A 16820-nucleotide genomic window follows, 5' to 3' on the forward strand; every position below is an offset into this window, starting at 1 on the left:
CATTTTTTTGCTAGAAAAAACGATGGAACTAGAGTGACAACAGATAGATAAAAAGAAAGAAAATCCAAAAATCTAATTTACGATTTATTTGCCAATTCGGTCGGTCGGTCGATCGTTCGGTTTGGTTAGTTAAAAAAAACGAAACTAAACATGTGGATCATTCAGCTAAGTTTTTTTTCATCTTCAATTCATTACTTTTTTTTTAATACGAATATAACAATAATAATAAATAAATATTCCATTTGGAAATAATATAAAAAATCTTTAAAAAGAAATATGGACTGGATTTTTGTTTTTGTTTCTGTTGTTGTTTCAACAAACCAAATATTGACTTGTCGAGTTTTATTTTCGCTGTTGAATCAGTGATGATGATATATGAACATTTCATTTATTTCATTTTCATTCTGGGATGTTTATTCGATTTTTTTTTGATCAAGGTGACAGAAAATGTTTATTTTTAAAAAAGCATTTTGGGAAAAAAATGAGCATCATTTCAATTGTGATAATCCAACAACAACAACAGCAACATTTTCAATGACTGAATTCAAAAAAATCCACTTGAAATCACAATGATCACAATGGTACTTTTGGTTCTATTTTCGGGATCAATCCAATAGGTCAATAGGAATTTTTTTCTTTCTATAAATAACCCAAAAACAACAAAAATCTAGGTCAAGTTTATTATAACGGCAAAAGTTTATTTTGTTCAATTTTTTTTCGGTTTTGATTAAGCCTTTTTTTTCCATCTTTCTTCTTTCAACTATAGTGGCTATCTTGATAACAACATAGGGCTATTCTCTTCCATCTCTCTCTCTCTCTCCCTGTCTATCTGTTTCTACTTCGGGTGTGGTATACACTGAATAAACATCGCACATCACATCATTCATTTGAGCAAAGGCAGTCCTTTGACCAAACGAAACAAACAAACAATCTTTATTGGTCGAATGGCTGAATGGCTTGTTTTTGTTTATTTTGTGAAATAGGCAGGCATCTTTCAATGCAAAAAAAACATCCATATCATTTATTCTGGGCATTTGAACATTTGGAAATGCTTATATATAGATAGATAGATATTCTCTATGCGGTGGATAAAATTCTTCTTCTTCTAGATGCTATATAGATAGTCAAAGAAAGTGAAAACCAAAATAGTGATGCTAAACAACCCAAAAAATTTGTTTATTTTGTTGTTGTTGTTGTTTATTTTTAACAACAAATGTTTTGGTGACATTTTGCGCATCGCTATCATAATCATATAGCGAAACAAACAAACAACCGCCCATAAACATGAATCATTTTTTGGAAATTTGTAAAAAAGTTTTTAAACAAAATTTAAACCTTTCATGTTTTCCTGCATTAATCATTAATCAATCAATCAAATTGACACATGATGATGATGTAATTTGGTAGAGAAAAGTAAAAATTTTTCCTAGGAACATCTGCGCATCGGATCTGATAATTTTCCCTGGAAAATAATTTGACAAACAAGGGTTAAATCTCCAAAAATGGAAGGATTGAATTCATAACAAACAAACAACAACAACAACAAAATAAGATTTTGAAAAAAATTGCAAATCATCATTGATTGATCGATTCAAGCAAAAACAAAAATAAAGAGATTTTATTCATTTCCATCAAAAAAAGTTACCAATCACATGATTTTATTGAATGATTGTGAATGTTATCACAAATATTTTGGTTTGATTTGATTAGTAAAAAACTTATTTATTTACTTTTACTTTTACTTTGATGTTTTAGAAATTACAAACAAAAATGGCAATAATAATTAAAAAAAAACGTTTACAAAAAAATAAAATAAAATCACATCACATCGAATGATTGATTTGTAATTGATTTTTTTATAAATGAAAAATTATTATGATTTATAAAATTATCAATTAATAAAATTGAAGTGAATTAAAGTGTGAAATGACGTTAATAATAATCATGTGATTTGTAATCAACAAAAAATAAATAAAATTGATGCAAAATAAATAAAAAAATGAAACCAATTTTGATTGTAATTTTTGTTTCTGGTTATTTATAACGAAATCATTCGATTGATTGACATGTTCGGTTATAGATAAAATTCCAATGAATGGATTATCATTTATAAAAATGTATTTTTTTCTGTTACAAACAGTTACCAAGTGAGAAAATCAGACCAAATAACAACAACAAAATCAAATTTTTGGTGGTATATAAATAAACGAAAAATTCAACGATTCAATTCAAACTAACGAAACAAACAACCAAGTTGCATCAACAGTGATTGATCACTTTCAAAAGAAATTCAAAAAACAACTACTTTTTTCAACCAAAATCTTTCCCAAAATCCCAAATAATCAACATGGCTGCTAATCCTGAATCAACAACCAAAACTTCACGTGTACGAATGAATTTTCATAAAGAATGTGAAGCTGGTATTAATAAACAAATCAATTTGGGTATGTTTTTCTCGATATCATTTTTCATTGAAGAATTTCACATTGTTTTATTACAGAATTGTATGCATCCTATGTATATCAACAGATGGCTTTTCATTTTAATCGTGATGATGTAGCATTACCTGGTTTTGAAAAATTTTTCCATGAATCATCCAAAGAAGAACGTGAACATGCTGAAAAATTGATGAAATTACAAAATCAACGTGGTGGTCGTATTGTATTACAAGATATACCAAAACCCGTACAACAAGATTGGTCATCCGGTTTAGAAGCATTAAAAGCATCATTAGAATTGGAAAAAACTGTTAATCAATCATTATTAGATTTACATGATTTAGCTACTAAACATAATGATGCACAATTTGCTGATTTTATTGAATCAAATTATCTACATGAACAGGTTGAAGCAATTAAAAAATTAGCTGATTATATTACAAATTTGGAACGTTGTGGTTCGGTTGGTCTTGGTGAATATCTATTCGATCGTCATACATTACAATGATGGTAACGATGCATTGAAATGATGGTAATCATCATTTACATTTGTAATCATCAATTCGACACAAGATTTTTCTTTCTTTTAACAATTTTTCTGTTGTGTTTTGATTTCTGTTTGATGTTTGCAAAATAAAAATTAGAATAGCCATACTATAATAAAAAATTGGTTATGCATAACTTTTCATTGATTATTTCAGGAGAAAAGATGATGGATAATTCAAGAAAAAAACTTAAATTTCTTCATTCGCAGAACGAAACAAACAAACAAATATTTCTCTCTGTCGCTTCTGGGACGAAATTTTTCACCTTCTTTTTTTCCTAGATATACCATATGTCATTTTGGAAATGGACCTTACACATTAGAGCAGTGATTCTCAACCAGTGTGCCGCGGCACTTTGGTGTGCCGCGAAATTCTGAAAATGCAACTGTTATATATTCAAAAATTCTAAAATTGTGCCGCGACAACAAAAAGGTTGAGAATCACTGCATTAGAGACATTATTAAATACACACAAACACTGAGAGAGAGTGAATTGCATTTTGTTTGTTTGTCATTCTCATTCATTCATTCATTCATTCATTCTGTATTATGTCACATACACATAACATTATACAATAATAAACAGAAGCTCGGTTATGCTGATATTTTTAGAAACCGGGTGAATAAAAAAAAACGGTCAACAACAGAAAAAACCATGACCCAAACAAACATGCATGTCTGTGTTTGGGAAAACAAAAAACATAGAAACCAAAGAGAAGAGATATGAAAATCAACAACAACCAGAAAAAAAGCGAGGATCCATTGTGTTGATTAGTGTCTATTTATGGTTTTTTTTTTTATTATCACGCGGATCATCTTTTTTTCTCATTTCTTTTCGGGCATCAAATATGGATGCAGGGAGAAAAATTTTTCAGATAATGATGAGCTTCTTCCTCTGTTCTTAGGACATATTTCTTTCACACATTTGATGATGAATTTCATTTTGGGATTTTTATTTTTCACGCTGCTACTGGTGTTCTTGTGGTTGTTGTTAGATTTGTTGATTCAATATTAATCAAATTAAATAATATTCACCAAGAAAAAAAACAGGGAAGAAAAATGAGGATACATTTATTAGGATTAAATGTTTTTTTGGGTAAAAAACATTCGGATAGGAGTGTAGATGAGGAATATAAAGGTAAACAAAAAAATCAATCCCAAAATATTTCATTTGAAAAAAATCTCAATGTCAAAATATATTGTGTCCAAATACAAACAAAGCAAGAGAGAGAGAGAGAGAGAGAGAGAGAGAGAGAGAGAAATTGTCAATATTTAACTTAATGGAAAATAGAAATATAAATTATTATCATTATTTAACTAAAACACAGAGAGAGAGAGATGAATATCATTTTTTACTTTTTTTTTCACTGTTGGTTTTATTTTCTGGATTTTTATTTTCACTGGTTTTTCATTCAAAGATTACTTATTCAAAGATTATTACTTATTATTCAAGATCAAATGATGATGTGTGAATGAGAGTATATAAATCCTACCTAAAAAAACAAACAAAACGGTAAACAATTTGATCGAATAGATCAAATTTAGATCCAAAAAAATCGATCATCGATCAAAAGATTATTTAAGGATTTGAAATTTTTTTTTGAATTTAAATTCAAACAACAACAACAAATTTCAAAGGCAACTTGTTTTTTTTTGGTTATTTTGGGTATCTGAAAGCCTATGAATGACCTGTGACCACAAACGGAAAGTTTCTGTTCGTTCACCGATAACCAAACCAAGCTATTATGGAACACGCATAGGTCACACCAAACAAACAAACAAACAAAATTGATATAATTTTTTTCTGTTGCGTAAAATTTTTCTAAAAAGAAAAACAAATTTTGTTATTCAGCCTTGGTGTTAGACCAAAATTTCTCACTTTTTTCTTTTCTTTTCAATTCAATTCACCATTTTTTGATGTAGTGTGAAATTGGATTTCTATTCAATTCATTTTGGATACCAACAACAAAAAACATTTATCGCATTTTCTCAGCATGCACCCAGTGAAATCGGTGTTTATTTATAAACAACAACGATTTTCATCCATTTTGCATAATACGCTAGGCTACTAAAGATTTTTATAAGAAGATAAATAATCGCCTTTTTTTTTGCCACCTTTTAAAGGAATCTAACTTTGTTGTTTTTTCCGTTTTTGTCTAAGTTTTCCGTTTTTGTTTTGTTTCATTTTATTTTGTTTTTGGTTGATTTGGTGGTGATTTCTTCATTGAACCACAAGAAAAAAAATTGAAAAAAAACGTTTACCAAGCCTACCTAACTAATCACATAATCGGTGGGGTCGAATACAACATCAAACAACAACAACAACAAATTGGATTGATACAAATAAAGAAAATTTTGTTTTGTTTTGTTTTGTTTGTTTCGAAAAGATGCAGATGCCAAACAAACAAACAAAGATTTTGTTCTGTGTGAAAGAATTCATTCATTTTAATAAACGTTTGTTGTTTGTTTGTTTGGTTTGAATGTTAAAGCTATTTGAATGAATTTTTCTATACCATAACACCGATAATCAAGGATATTGATTAGTGGGAAAAGAGAGCCAAGAAATATATTCATCTGTTAAATGGTTCAATTTGGATTTCCATTGCTTGAATTGACTTTATGAATGACACACCAAACATCGATTGAAATCAAACTTGTTTCAACAACAACAACAGCAAAAATCCAATTTCATCAATCAAAACGAAAAACCAAAACAGAGAGCAGAGAAAAATTATGACAAATAAGATTCAGGAAAACAAAAAAAAAATCAAAAATTTTCGCTAGATCAATCATCTAGGACACCTTTTTACGAAATAAATAAAACGTTTTTGACCCAAAACGTGTTTCATATTGGATTAAATAAGTAAATATATCGATGAATATTTTGTAGATTTTATCATAATCATCATCAGATAAGCGGTGACAAAACAAAACAAAGCAAAAAATTGATTGAAAATGATTAGATGATTGAACAACAACAACAACAAACAAAACGGGAGAAAAAATTCAATAAAAAAGAAAAAGCCAAAGATAATCTGATTTGATTTTGTTTTCTGGAACCCAGCAAAACACAAAACAAAAATAAACACAGCTAGCGAGCAAAGGAAATGTATAATTTGAAATTGAAACTTTAGTTAAACGAATTCAGTGGAAAAATTCATCAGCTTGTGTCAAAATTATTTTTATTTTGATTTTGAAAATTCATTTTCCATTCACAAAACTAGATTTTGGGACAGATTTTGTTCAAATGAAAGTTATTATAATCCTAGCCTACTAAATTTGTAATCATTTACATAAATAATAATAATTTTTTGTCAGTAAGATTTTAATCTTGATCCCCACCATGCTGAAATTTTTTATTTTTTATTTATGCTCGGTAACAGCAGTAGTAGTTTTTTCCGAAAAATATCGAAAAACCAACCAAACAAACAACAACAACAAATGAATGATTCAGGGAAGGGGAAACGCAAGAGAGAGAGAGAGAGAGAGAGAGAGAGAGAGAGAGAGAGTTTGGCATCGCAGAGGAAAATCCTATAGGATTTTTTTTTTTAAATTGTTAAAGTTGACAAATTTTTCATTTTGTTTCGGGTGAACTAAGAAAAAAGGGTAAATCCTTTTTTTCAAAAAAGAAAAAAGAAAAATTACCCAGCTTACGATTGAAAAACAAAAACAACAACAACAACGGAAGATGAATGCGACCCAAGTTAGATAAATATTTCAAAACAAAGAAATGAATTTTGTTTAGGGAAAAACAAAATTTGAAAAAACCATTTTTATTAATTAAAAAAAATTTTAAATTTTACCAAAAAAAACATAATTAACAGAAAAACAGCAGAAAAACGAATAATATCTTTTTGTGTTTTTTGCATAATAAAACATTTTTTGTTTTTGTTTTTTGTTTTTTTTTTGTTGAAAATATGATTAATAAATAAAGATGTTTTTTGTTTCTTAATTCCAAACAAAACAAAAAACAACCAGAAAAAGATGCTCAATTGATAAGATAACTTTTTTTTAAAAAAAAGGGGGAATCAAATACCAAATATATGCTCCAACTCTCTGTTTAGCTCTCTCTTTTTCTATATATCAAAATTACAAAAATACAAATCTTATCAAAGTTTTTTCCCATTTCCATTATCATTATCATTATATAAACACAAGGCAGATGCACTGGATGCACCAACAACTTACAACTTATCCTATAGTTTGTTTGACTGGTTGGAATCTTTTTCAACTTGATTTCGTTTGATTACTTTTTCGGTGATGTTTGTGGCCCTAAAATACGTAACACTAATATTGTTTTGATTTGCGTGCAAAGCGTGTTTGGGTGCATGTTTGTTTGGTTGGTTTTTTTTGGATTTTTAAATATCAAAAAAATGAAAATGAAAAAAATTAAAAACAAAAAAAAACATTTGAAATAAAATAATGATATTTTTCATTTCATTTGAATCCAAATAAGAAAAAAAAATTTGCGTGTTTTCAATTTTACGAATGATATGAATTTTTTCATTTTTTTACAAACGAAAAAAAAAAACAAAAACAGATGCTACTGACTCTCTCTATCTATCTAACTCCAAATATATTCCTTTATGTCGTGCGAATTGGAAAGTTAATCAAATAAATTGTTTTGTTTGCTTGTTTTGCAGATTACATTGAAAAATGGAATTCATTTTTTTTCAATATTCATACCACACACATACACACAAACAGTGAATTAAATTCTTATGATTCTTGAATGTTGTTCGATTTGCGCATCTTATTGAATATTATTATTGTTGTTCGCTAATATACGATGCGCAAATCGAACATAAAATTTGATTGATTGCCCAATGATGATCAATGTTTTACCTAATTATAACGAATGTTTTATTTTCTTTTCTTTTCAAAGTCATTCACACACCGAATGAATTGAATGAATGAATGAAGTTCATCAAAGATCAAAGCAAAAAGAAAATAAAGCAAAAATCCAGTATCAATCAAATGTAAAATATCACCCCGAAAACACAAAAACTTTCACAAACAAACAAGCAAATTCAAAAGACGAAAATTCGGACATTTGATTGAGACGCCGGATAGTGAATCAAATGTTCAAACAAACAATAGACATTTTTTTGTTTTGCTTTTGTATGGAATTTTTCATTTATTTCAAGAAAGAAAATCAAAATCACACGCAGTTTTGCTGTTTAGTTTGGTTTAAGGATTTCCCTTCTTGTCAAATTATTATATCGAGATTGATCGGTGTTTATTTGTTGTCGTTGTCGTTGTTTGTTTGTTTGTTTGTTGTCATTGATTATTACTGATTATGCAAACAATATAATCGATATACAATCGTCCATCACATCAAATCAGTGAACGATATGATGATGATCAACATGAAATGTGGGTGAAAAAAACTTTTTTTTTCAATCTAAATATAGTCAAAACAAAAACCAGAAAAAAAAGTTTAGGTCAATTTCGACCCCAAGGGTCAGAAAGAGATTGACACACACACTTGGGTCAATACCATATGGTCCAAAATGTTTATCAAAATTTTCCGATGATTATTCAACAAAAGTAGAAAAACAAGAACAGCAACAAACCAGACAAGAAAAAAAATTGATATCGTGATAATTTGATACAATTAAGCAACAACAACAACAACAACAAACTAAGAAATTATCATCCACTCATCATATTCAAGGATATTTTTTTTCATGGTTCCAGAAACCCCAAAAACAAAACAAAAATAAACATTGGTTATTTGATACTATTTTTGGTTTTTTTGGTTATTTTAATAACTCTGAATATCGAAGAGGATTTTTTTATATTCACCTGAATTTTTCACTGTTCAAAAGTAAAAACAAATCAAATCCACTCATCATATATTTGAATGAATGAAGGTTATCAACAGACAAAAAAACGGAACAAAACAAAACAAAACAAAAAGAAAATTGTAGCAATCGTTTTGATCCACTTCACTCATCATAATCATCATAATCATCATCATTATTATCAATCGATAATAATGGAAAAGTTCAATGACAGTTGTCAAAATTTATTTTTTTTCAAAAAATAACCAAAATGATAACAACCAGAAAAAATGATCAAAACGGACAAAGATTCTATTTACGACTATTGTCATCATTATAGTATCAGTAAGATCGAAATAGAATACAGGACACACAATAGCCCAAAAGACAAACAGAAAAAGACTAACAATTTTTTTTTTCGTAAAAAAGACTCATTTTTGTTGTTGTTATTCAGCAATTTTTTCTTTGGATACGGTAAAATGAGACAACAACAACAAACAAACAACAATAAACAACAATCAAAACGAGCGTTAAATTTACAAAGAAGAAACAAACAAACCGAAATGGAAATGGATCATTGTTCCAATTTGGTAATTTGAAAATGAACAACAAACAACAACAACAACGAGAACCGAAGAGAAAACGGGCCACTAGAGACGTGGATCATCATGGATCATCGTAAAAATGTAAAAAAATAAACATGACATCCAATCTGTCGAAAATGAAATGAAACAACCGAAAAAAAAATTTGAAACATTTTTTTTCATTGTCATTTCACCCGGATGATCAGATGATGAGAATGGAAATGAAATAAACAAACAACAACAACAAGGGAATGGGAGAACTATGTTGGTTGCACGAAAAAACCAATTTATTTACCGAATTCAAAAAAAAATCTCAAGAGTTTTTCAAATGATTTTCAATTCAAAAGTATTTTTTTTTCTCATTTAATTTTCAATTATCATCATCATCAAACTGATCAACAAAATGTAATAACATTTTAATCACAAATAACCTGCAAAAATCGTTTCATCACATAATGACTTGGTGCGAAAAGCCCTTGAGGTTTTTTGTTTCTTGTATTTTTTGCATTCATTTTGAATTCAGGTATTTTTTTGGGAATTTGATGAAAATTTTGAATTTAATTTTTTGCGTTTTTTCTTATTTCTATGAAAGACAAAAATTTTCAAGGATGAAAAAATACCAAACCAAGCAATCAATGTTGACATTTTAAAATTGTCGATCAATATTATGCGAGAAAAACAACAACAACAACAACGAGTGGAAATGTGATACTTTTCTATGTAGCTCAGTTTCTCGGGAATTCACAGTTTCATTTTCGAAAAATATTTTTTTTTTTTTTTGCTACAAATTTCGATCAAAAACAACAGGAAAAACTTTTATTTTTCAAATGTTTGCAACAAAATAACAACAACAACAGAATGGCAAAACTTGAAACGAAAAATCATGTTTTTCACATTACACAATGATTATTATCATCATCGACAACAACAACAACATTATTCTATGGGGAAATTTTTTTTTTTTTTTTGAAAAAACCTTGTATCTTATTACGGATAAAATTTTTTTTTCGACAACAACAACAACAACAAATTCAAAATGTAAATAACAAAAACAAAAAACAATACAAAAACTATGTCCATTTTATATATGGTCAACAGGATATTATAAATCATTTGATTAGTTTTTTTTATTGGAAAAACATAAACGAAATAAAAGTCCATTTTTACAGATATTTTAAAAACAGATAAACAGGAAAAATAAAGGAAAATTCTTTATTCTCTTTTCGATCAACTTGTTAATGTTTTTTCTTTCTTTCTTTTTTCAGGAAATTTGATTCAAAACAAAAAAAACATACAGGAGTTAAGTAATCGGACATCATTCGAATGTTAGATAATGTGTAACAATAATAAACAAAGTAAATTTAAAAGTCAAAAAAATAAAAAAATTTAAATTCTTGCCTGTTTGAACAGGGAATTGCGTTCAAGTATAAACCAGAAAAAAGTCAAAAGTTTTGTTTCGATAATGTCTTCTTCTTCTCTTTTTTCCCATTTGATATTTGGTCAATAATGAAACAACATGATTTGTATCACAAACATGGACAATTTGAACAAATTTTTAAAAAACATTTTTGAAACATCACATTAACATTGTCTTATAAGAATCACCAGAAGAATTTCTTTGTTTTGTTTTTTTTTGTTCGTGAAAGGAAAAAACCAACTAAAATAAAGCGATAAACATGAAAAACCAATGACAGACAACAATGAACAAAAAAGGTTTGGCGGGGAAAAAAATTGGCGGAATATTCTTTTTTTTCGATTCTATCGATTATTTCTTTTTTGAAACAGAATTTTCGATAAAACTTCTGCCATCTTGTGTAATATGGAAGAAAACAATTTTCTCATTTTTTTTTTTAATGTAACAGTCGCGCATGGCAAGTTTTTTCAAACGAAAAAAAAAATCTCATTTTATGTGACAGTCGCGCATGCCAAATGTCTATTTTTAGCAGCAACTTTTTTTTCATCTATCGATAGTATCGATGTCAACAAAAAAAAAAATCGAATCATGTGATCAACGAATATAGAATTCTTCGAACGAAAAAAAAAAAAAAATTATGCTCACGAATCGTCAATTAACCAACATATTCTTCGGTTTAATTATTTATTCTAGTCTTTCATTTTTATTCATTTATAATCGATCAACAATGTCGATTCTTTCGGTTAATTTTAAAGTTTATGGCATAGTTCAAGGTTTGCTTTTTTGATTAACCATTATTCGTATTTGTTTTTAATCAAATTTTTATTCATTCAAAAGGAGTATTTTTCCGAAAAGTAAATTAAGCACATTTTCAAAAAAATGTTCCATTAGCTTTGATTAGCATTTTATTTTTCTTTGTATTTCTATAAGTATACACTAAATCAAGCCAAAATGTTGGAATTAAAAGGATGGGTTCGTAATGAATACGATGGAACTGTTGTCGGTATTATGCAAGGACATCCGAATAAAATTGAAATGATGTGAGTTTTTTTTTGAAAGAAATCATTTTCCGGATATTAATTTTCTTTTTCAATAGGAAAAAATGGTTATCCACTGAAGGCAGTCCGCACAGTCGTATTGATTATTGTGAATTTACACAGGAAAAATGGCTTACAGAACCTGAATTTCAAACATTTGAAATTACTCGATAAAAAAAAATTATTTTATGAATTCATTTTAATCATTTTGATTCGATCATTTTTCATAAATGGCCTCAAACATTCTGGAATGATAAAATAATCTTGTTTTTTGCTTTGATTTTGTTCAACAATTGCAATGATTATTCTTGGTATCGCACAAGCGGTACCATTGACAGTATGTACATAATTTTTTCTTACTTCTGTAATTGCCTTAGTTTTTGAATCAAAATAGAATTTCTGATATGTTATATTCAATCGTTTTGATTGATAATCAGTACAATTTGAAGCTGAAGATATTTCACCCCAAAAATCACGACCATACATATAGGTTTCAATATCAAATTTACGATAAGCTGCTGGTCCTAGTTCATTTGGTGGCATATCAACAATACGAAAATATAATCCTAATTGTTCGAATAAAGATTTTTCGATCGAAACAAATTTGTCCAACATTCGATCCGAATCGTTTGGTTCGGTCAATGCAAACATTTCAACTTTATCAAAATAATGAACACGATAAAGGCCAGACATTTCACCCGATGATTTAGCTTCGGCACGATAACATCGACTTAATGCACAATAAAGTTTTGGTAGATCATTTTCGGTGGCAAAATTTTCACCCAAATTCATTGATGCTAATGGCATTTCAGCCGTACCGGCTAAACATACATTTCGTCGACCATCCATTGTATAAACTTGTGTTCGTTCACCGAATGGTTCGAATCCACATGCACGAACAAAATCTGAATAGATAAGATTTGGTGTAACAACAGGTGTAAATCCATGTTTATTTATTAATTCGGCCATTGTCCATCGTGCTAATGCACGAGATAATTCAGCTAATTGTTCGATAAACATATAGGATCGTGGTCCACCAACGATTCCTAGTTTTCCTCGAGTAATCGATGAAAATTGAGCTAGATTCATTTCGAAAAGTAAATCTTCAGCTTTTAATGGTTTGAAATCAAAATTCTGTTGTTGACCAATATGATCGATGATTGTTGTTTGATGTTGACGATCATTCCTTATTGAGAAAACAAAACAAAACATGATTATTGTTAAAGTGAAATTTCGATAATATCATACCAAATTGGATGAAAATCATTTGGCAATGTTCTACTGATTTCAATCAATCGATCGCCTAATTGTTTGGAATCAAGATTATCAGCAAATAATCCAGGAAAATTATCAATCATTTCTCGTGCACGGATATTATCCAGGATTCTTTGCTGATTCTCTGCATTTCGAATAAATTCAATATCAACATCGAATTCATTGGTAAATAATTCATTAAATTGTTGACTAGACGGTTTATTTGTCGAGAATTTATTGAAAAAATTTTTCATTGTAGTACAAAATAAATTTAATCTTAAAACATTATTCGGTATTCTTTTAAACATTTTTTGTTTTCAAAATGAAAATTTTCAATTTATTCAAAATGAAAAAAAAGTTCAAAATCACATTTATGATTTTTTTTTCTATTTCTACCTCCAATTGTTCATCAATGTTGATTTAGGAATTTTCATCCTGATGGAAAAACAAAACAAAAAACAAAAAAATCAGCGCGGTTATTTCCGACCTTGACGAAATGATTTTTTCCAATTTTACAATAATTTCATTTGAAATTGTAAAATACGGATATATAAATCCTGGAATGGAATCTGATAACAGACGAGAGTCATCATATTTGGTAAATGAAATCAATTTCTATGGAAAAATGTCATATGATAATGATTACGGATGTACTTGTGCTTCACTCAATCGACATTTTGTCTTTTGATTTTTATAAAATCACCAACGACTATAAATAGAAAATCCATTCCACAATTATATTGTTCATATCAGTCGATTGTAAATTATTTTGATCAAAATCATTCTTTTTGAAACTCAAATTTACGTGAAAAAAATGAAATTCATTTTAGCCATCATCTCACTTACCCTTCTCATCAATGGTAATTATCAATAAAATTCATTTGAAAATGACTAATTTTTGCTCCTGTTTTGGTTTTGTTCCCAATAGGCATCATTGCCGATGATAACAATAAAGAACAATTATTGAAAAAAGGTGAAGAAATTGGCAAAAAAGCTGAAGATGCATTGAAAATGTTAAAATCACAAAATCGTAATCGTGAAGCACGTCGTTTGGAAAAAGATATACCTTTGTTGGAAAAATCGATGCAAGATTATCGTAACACAAAAACCACTGATGATGATGATGATAAAACAAAAATACTTGAAAAAGAATTAACATTATTGATTAAGAAAATGTCATTGGAAATTCAGATGGCATATTCCGATGAACCAGATATGCATACATTATTAGTAAATCGAGCCAAAGATATGGTTAAACGTGGTGAAAAAACTTTGGAATTTTTAAAATCAAAAAATCGTCTTGAAGATGGTAAAACAATTGAAAATGATGTTAATGGTTTGAAACAAATTATCGATAAAGTTGAACAAGAAGATGATTTGATCAAATTGAATGATCTTGAATTACAGATGATTAAAGCCGAAAACAAATTGAGTAACGATATTTTCGATATAGTTAATCCACATTAGTTTTTTCTTCGAATAATAAATTTATTTTAATTAAAGAATTTGTAATTTTTTTAAAAATCAATGATATCAATAAATTATTTTAGACAAAAATTCTTTGACGCCAGAAATTTTCACAAACAGGAACGAAATGATTATCAACCATATGTTGTTTACCTCGTACATCTATTTGCAAAACTCTAGCACTAGAATTTGATGATGTTGGCTGCCATTCTATCCCAGCAAATTTACCTGGTTGACCATAACGTGCAAAATGTGACCATGCATTAATCATATCTAAAGAAAGATTATAATCTTCTTCCGAATAAACAGTACCATGTAATTCGATAGGAAAACCAAATAAAAATACCAAATCATCAGCATGACAAACACCCATATATCCAACACATTCAAGTAATCCTGACAATGTTGGTTTATGTACTAAATGATAGCCAAATACATTATTCGAATCACTGTGCTTAGCAAAAGTTTCACCAAAAAATATTGATGGACAAGTAAGATGATAATCACCGAAAGCTGCACCGACAGCACCGCTAGATTTTTTGAGAGAGGGAAAAAAATTTGATTAGTAATTAATGGATAGTCGTTGTTGTTGTTATTTACCGTAATCCATCGACATCAGAATCAGAAACATTTTTCAGATAAAATTCAGCAACTGCTTTTGATCTTTTAGTTTGAAAATGCCAAATAATAATTCAATCAATGTTTGTGCATGCATCCGTGTAAATTGTGGATTTTTGATTGTTGGTGAAAGTAATTTTGGAAATATTGCTGCAGCAAAAACAGTTCCTTCATTACGATTAACACCAAACAGGAGTTCAATTTCACGATGAAATTCACCATTTTTTACTGCTTCGATTGGATTTTTCGGTATATATTCAGAATCATAAACTGGTGATAATACTAGGCCAACATTCCGTCCATATTTATTACTTTCAACAATTGCTTCGGCTGATGCATTACGCATACATTTTATCATCTGTTTGATATCAATAGTCGAACAATTTAATTTACTTGCCAACATTTTAGTTTTATCCAATGATTCTGCTTTACTATGTGAACCCATCCATGAATTTATTGCACCGGATTGCATTATAGCACGTTTAAATAGTCCTTTGGTTAATGGTGATAATAAATGTGATGATACACTTAAACTGCCAGCTGATTCACCAAAAATTGTAATCTGATCAGGATCACCGCCAAATTGTTCAATATTATCACGTGTCCATTTTAGGCCAAGAAGTTGATCATAAAGTCCAGCATTACCTGGTGCATCTTCATCATCAGCATACAAGAAACCAAATGCAGCCAAACGATAATTCACAGCAACAACAATGACATTACCAACAGCAGATAAATATGATGGATCATATGCGATAGAAAATATTGTACCAGTTTCAAATCCACCACCATGAATCCAATACATAACCGGTAATTTTTCTTCGGTTTTTTTAGCCGGACGATATACACTTAAAAATAGACAATCTTCTGATTGATGTTTGGTTTCAGGAATTTCATTATCGGGTACAATTAAAGTTGAATGCATACATGCATTTCGATAACCATGTGCATTATAAATACCATCCCATTTATCAATCGGTTCGGATGGAAGAAATCTTCGTTCACCAACAGGTGGTTTTCCATATGGAATGCCTTCATAAACGAATAATTTGGCATCATTATATTGTAATGTTTTTGTATAGCCACGAATTTTGCCAGTTTTTGTATCAACAATTGGTGCTTGATCATCGGCCAATATTGATTGACTAAAGATAAATAAAACAAATGTTATTTGAAACAATTTCATTTTCATCATCATCATAATAATAATAATTTGTTGATATCAATGAATATTTAAAATGCATCAAAATGATTGACAAATCTTGATGATTGTCGATCATGTTTTATATATTTGGGTCGATGATGATGATGATGATTAGAAAATCATTTAAAAAAAAAAATTTTTGGGGTTCTTTTTTTCCAGAAAAAATTGAGTCCATCTTATCAATAATTATGATTATTGTGTGTAGATTGAATCTATGTTATCTAATTGGTTAGCTTTCTTTTCTTTTATAAATTGTTTTACTTATTTTATTATTGTCACATTCTTTGATGATAATCATTATTTTTGCAATCATTTTTTTTTTTTGGACTTGGGTATGGATAATCCAAGATCAAAGCAAATATTATTTGATTAATTAACGTGTAATACCGCATGATTGATTTTTTTTTTTTTTGGAAAAAATACCAGCCATTTTTTTTTTGTTTAGTTTAATCACGAGAATAGATTATTGTGTTT

At 28.7% G+C, this 16820-nt stretch overlaps 5 protein-coding genes across 5 annotated transcripts; 3 read left to right on the plus strand and 2 right to left on the minus strand.

The window, feature by feature from the left end:
- Positions 1 to 2201: 2201 nt before the first annotated feature.
- Positions 2202 to 3119, plus strand: LOC113795972 (soma ferritin). The gene is made up of 2 exons (XM_027346213.2): positions 2202 to 2444; positions 2501 to 3119. The coding sequence occupies exons 1-2, from the start codon at positions 2348 to 2350 to the stop codon at positions 2944 to 2946; spliced, it is 543 nt and encodes a 180-aa protein (XP_027202014.2). The 5' UTR covers positions 2202 to 2347; the 3' UTR covers positions 2947 to 3119.
- Positions 3120 to 11354: 8235 nt separating this feature from the next.
- Positions 11355 to 12083, plus strand: LOC113795944 (acylphosphatase-2-like). Its single transcript, XM_027346186.2, has 4 exons — positions 11355 to 11539; positions 11604 to 11620; positions 11697 to 11806; positions 11863 to 12083. The coding sequence occupies exons 1-4, from the start codon at positions 11404 to 11406 to the stop codon at positions 11975 to 11977; spliced, it is 378 nt and encodes a 125-aa protein (XP_027201987.2). The 5' UTR covers positions 11355 to 11403; the 3' UTR covers positions 11978 to 12083.
- Positions 11685 to 13410, minus strand: SerRS-m (Seryl-tRNA synthetase, mitochondrial). Its single transcript, XM_027346183.2, has 2 exons — positions 13052 to 13410; positions 11685 to 12989 (listed from the first exon to the last, which is right to left on the minus strand). The coding sequence occupies exons 1-2, from the start codon at positions 13363 to 13365 to the stop codon at positions 11990 to 11992; spliced, it is 1314 nt and encodes a 437-aa protein (XP_027201984.2). The 5' UTR covers positions 13366 to 13410; the 3' UTR covers positions 11685 to 11989.
- Positions 13411 to 13522: 112 nt separating this feature from the next.
- On the plus strand, positions 13523 to 14620 carry LOC113795943 (uncharacterized). Its single transcript, XM_027346184.2, has 2 exons — positions 13523 to 13917; positions 13986 to 14620. The coding sequence occupies exons 1-2, from the start codon at positions 13872 to 13874 to the stop codon at positions 14522 to 14524; spliced, it is 585 nt and encodes a 194-aa protein (XP_027201985.1). The 5' UTR covers positions 13523 to 13871; the 3' UTR covers positions 14525 to 14620.
- Positions 14557 to 16343, minus strand: LOC113796010 (cholinesterase-like). Its single transcript, XM_075820169.1, is given in 3 exon segments — positions 14557 to 15054; positions 15125 to 15185; positions 15188 to 16343. Coding segments are annotated over 3 exon segments (1668 nt in total). The 3' UTR covers positions 14557 to 14603.
- Positions 16344 to 16820: the final 477 nt, after the last annotated feature.

This window comes from Dermatophagoides pteronyssinus, unplaced genomic scaffold (genome assembly GCF_027571235.1).
Source record: "Dermatophagoides pteronyssinus isolate colony J.1.1.1.1 unplaced genomic scaffold, Derpt_VIB-CSIC_2022.12 sq0006, whole genome shotgun sequence".
Classification (NCBI taxonomy): Eukaryota; Metazoa; Arthropoda; class Arachnida; order Sarcoptiformes; family Pyroglyphidae; genus Dermatophagoides; species Dermatophagoides pteronyssinus.

Bases quoted from the DNA above. Each gene is read 5' to 3' on its own strand.
- LOC113795972 (XM_027346213.2), top strand. From the start codon at position 2,348: ATGGCTGCTAATCCTGAATCAACAACCAAAACTTCACGTGTACGAATG. The intron at 2,445-2,500 runs GTATGTTTTTCT...GTTTTATTACAG, and splicing joins TAATAAACAAATCAATTTGG to AATTGTATGCATCCTATGTA.
- LOC113795944 (XM_027346186.2), top strand. From the start codon at position 11,404: ATGCTCACGAATCGTCAATTAACCAACATATTCTTCGGTTTAATTATT. The intron at 11,807-11,862 runs GTGAGTTTTTTT...CTTTTTCAATAG, and splicing joins CCGAATAAAATTGAAATGAT to GAAAAAATGGTTATCCACTG.
- SerRS-m (XM_027346183.2), bottom strand. From the start codon at position 13,365: ATGTTTAAAAGAATACCGAATAATGTTTTAAGATTAAATTTATTTTGT. The intron at 12,990-13,051 runs GTATGATATTAT...TTTCTCAATAAG, and splicing joins AATGATTTTCATCCAATTTG to GAATGATCGTCAACATCAAA.
- LOC113795943 (XM_027346184.2), top strand. From the start codon at position 13,872: ATGAAATTCATTTTAGCCATCATCTCACTTACCCTTCTCATCAATG. The intron at 13,918-13,985 runs GTAATTATCAAT...TGTTCCCAATAG, and splicing joins ACTTACCCTTCTCATCAATG to GCATCATTGCCGATGATAAC.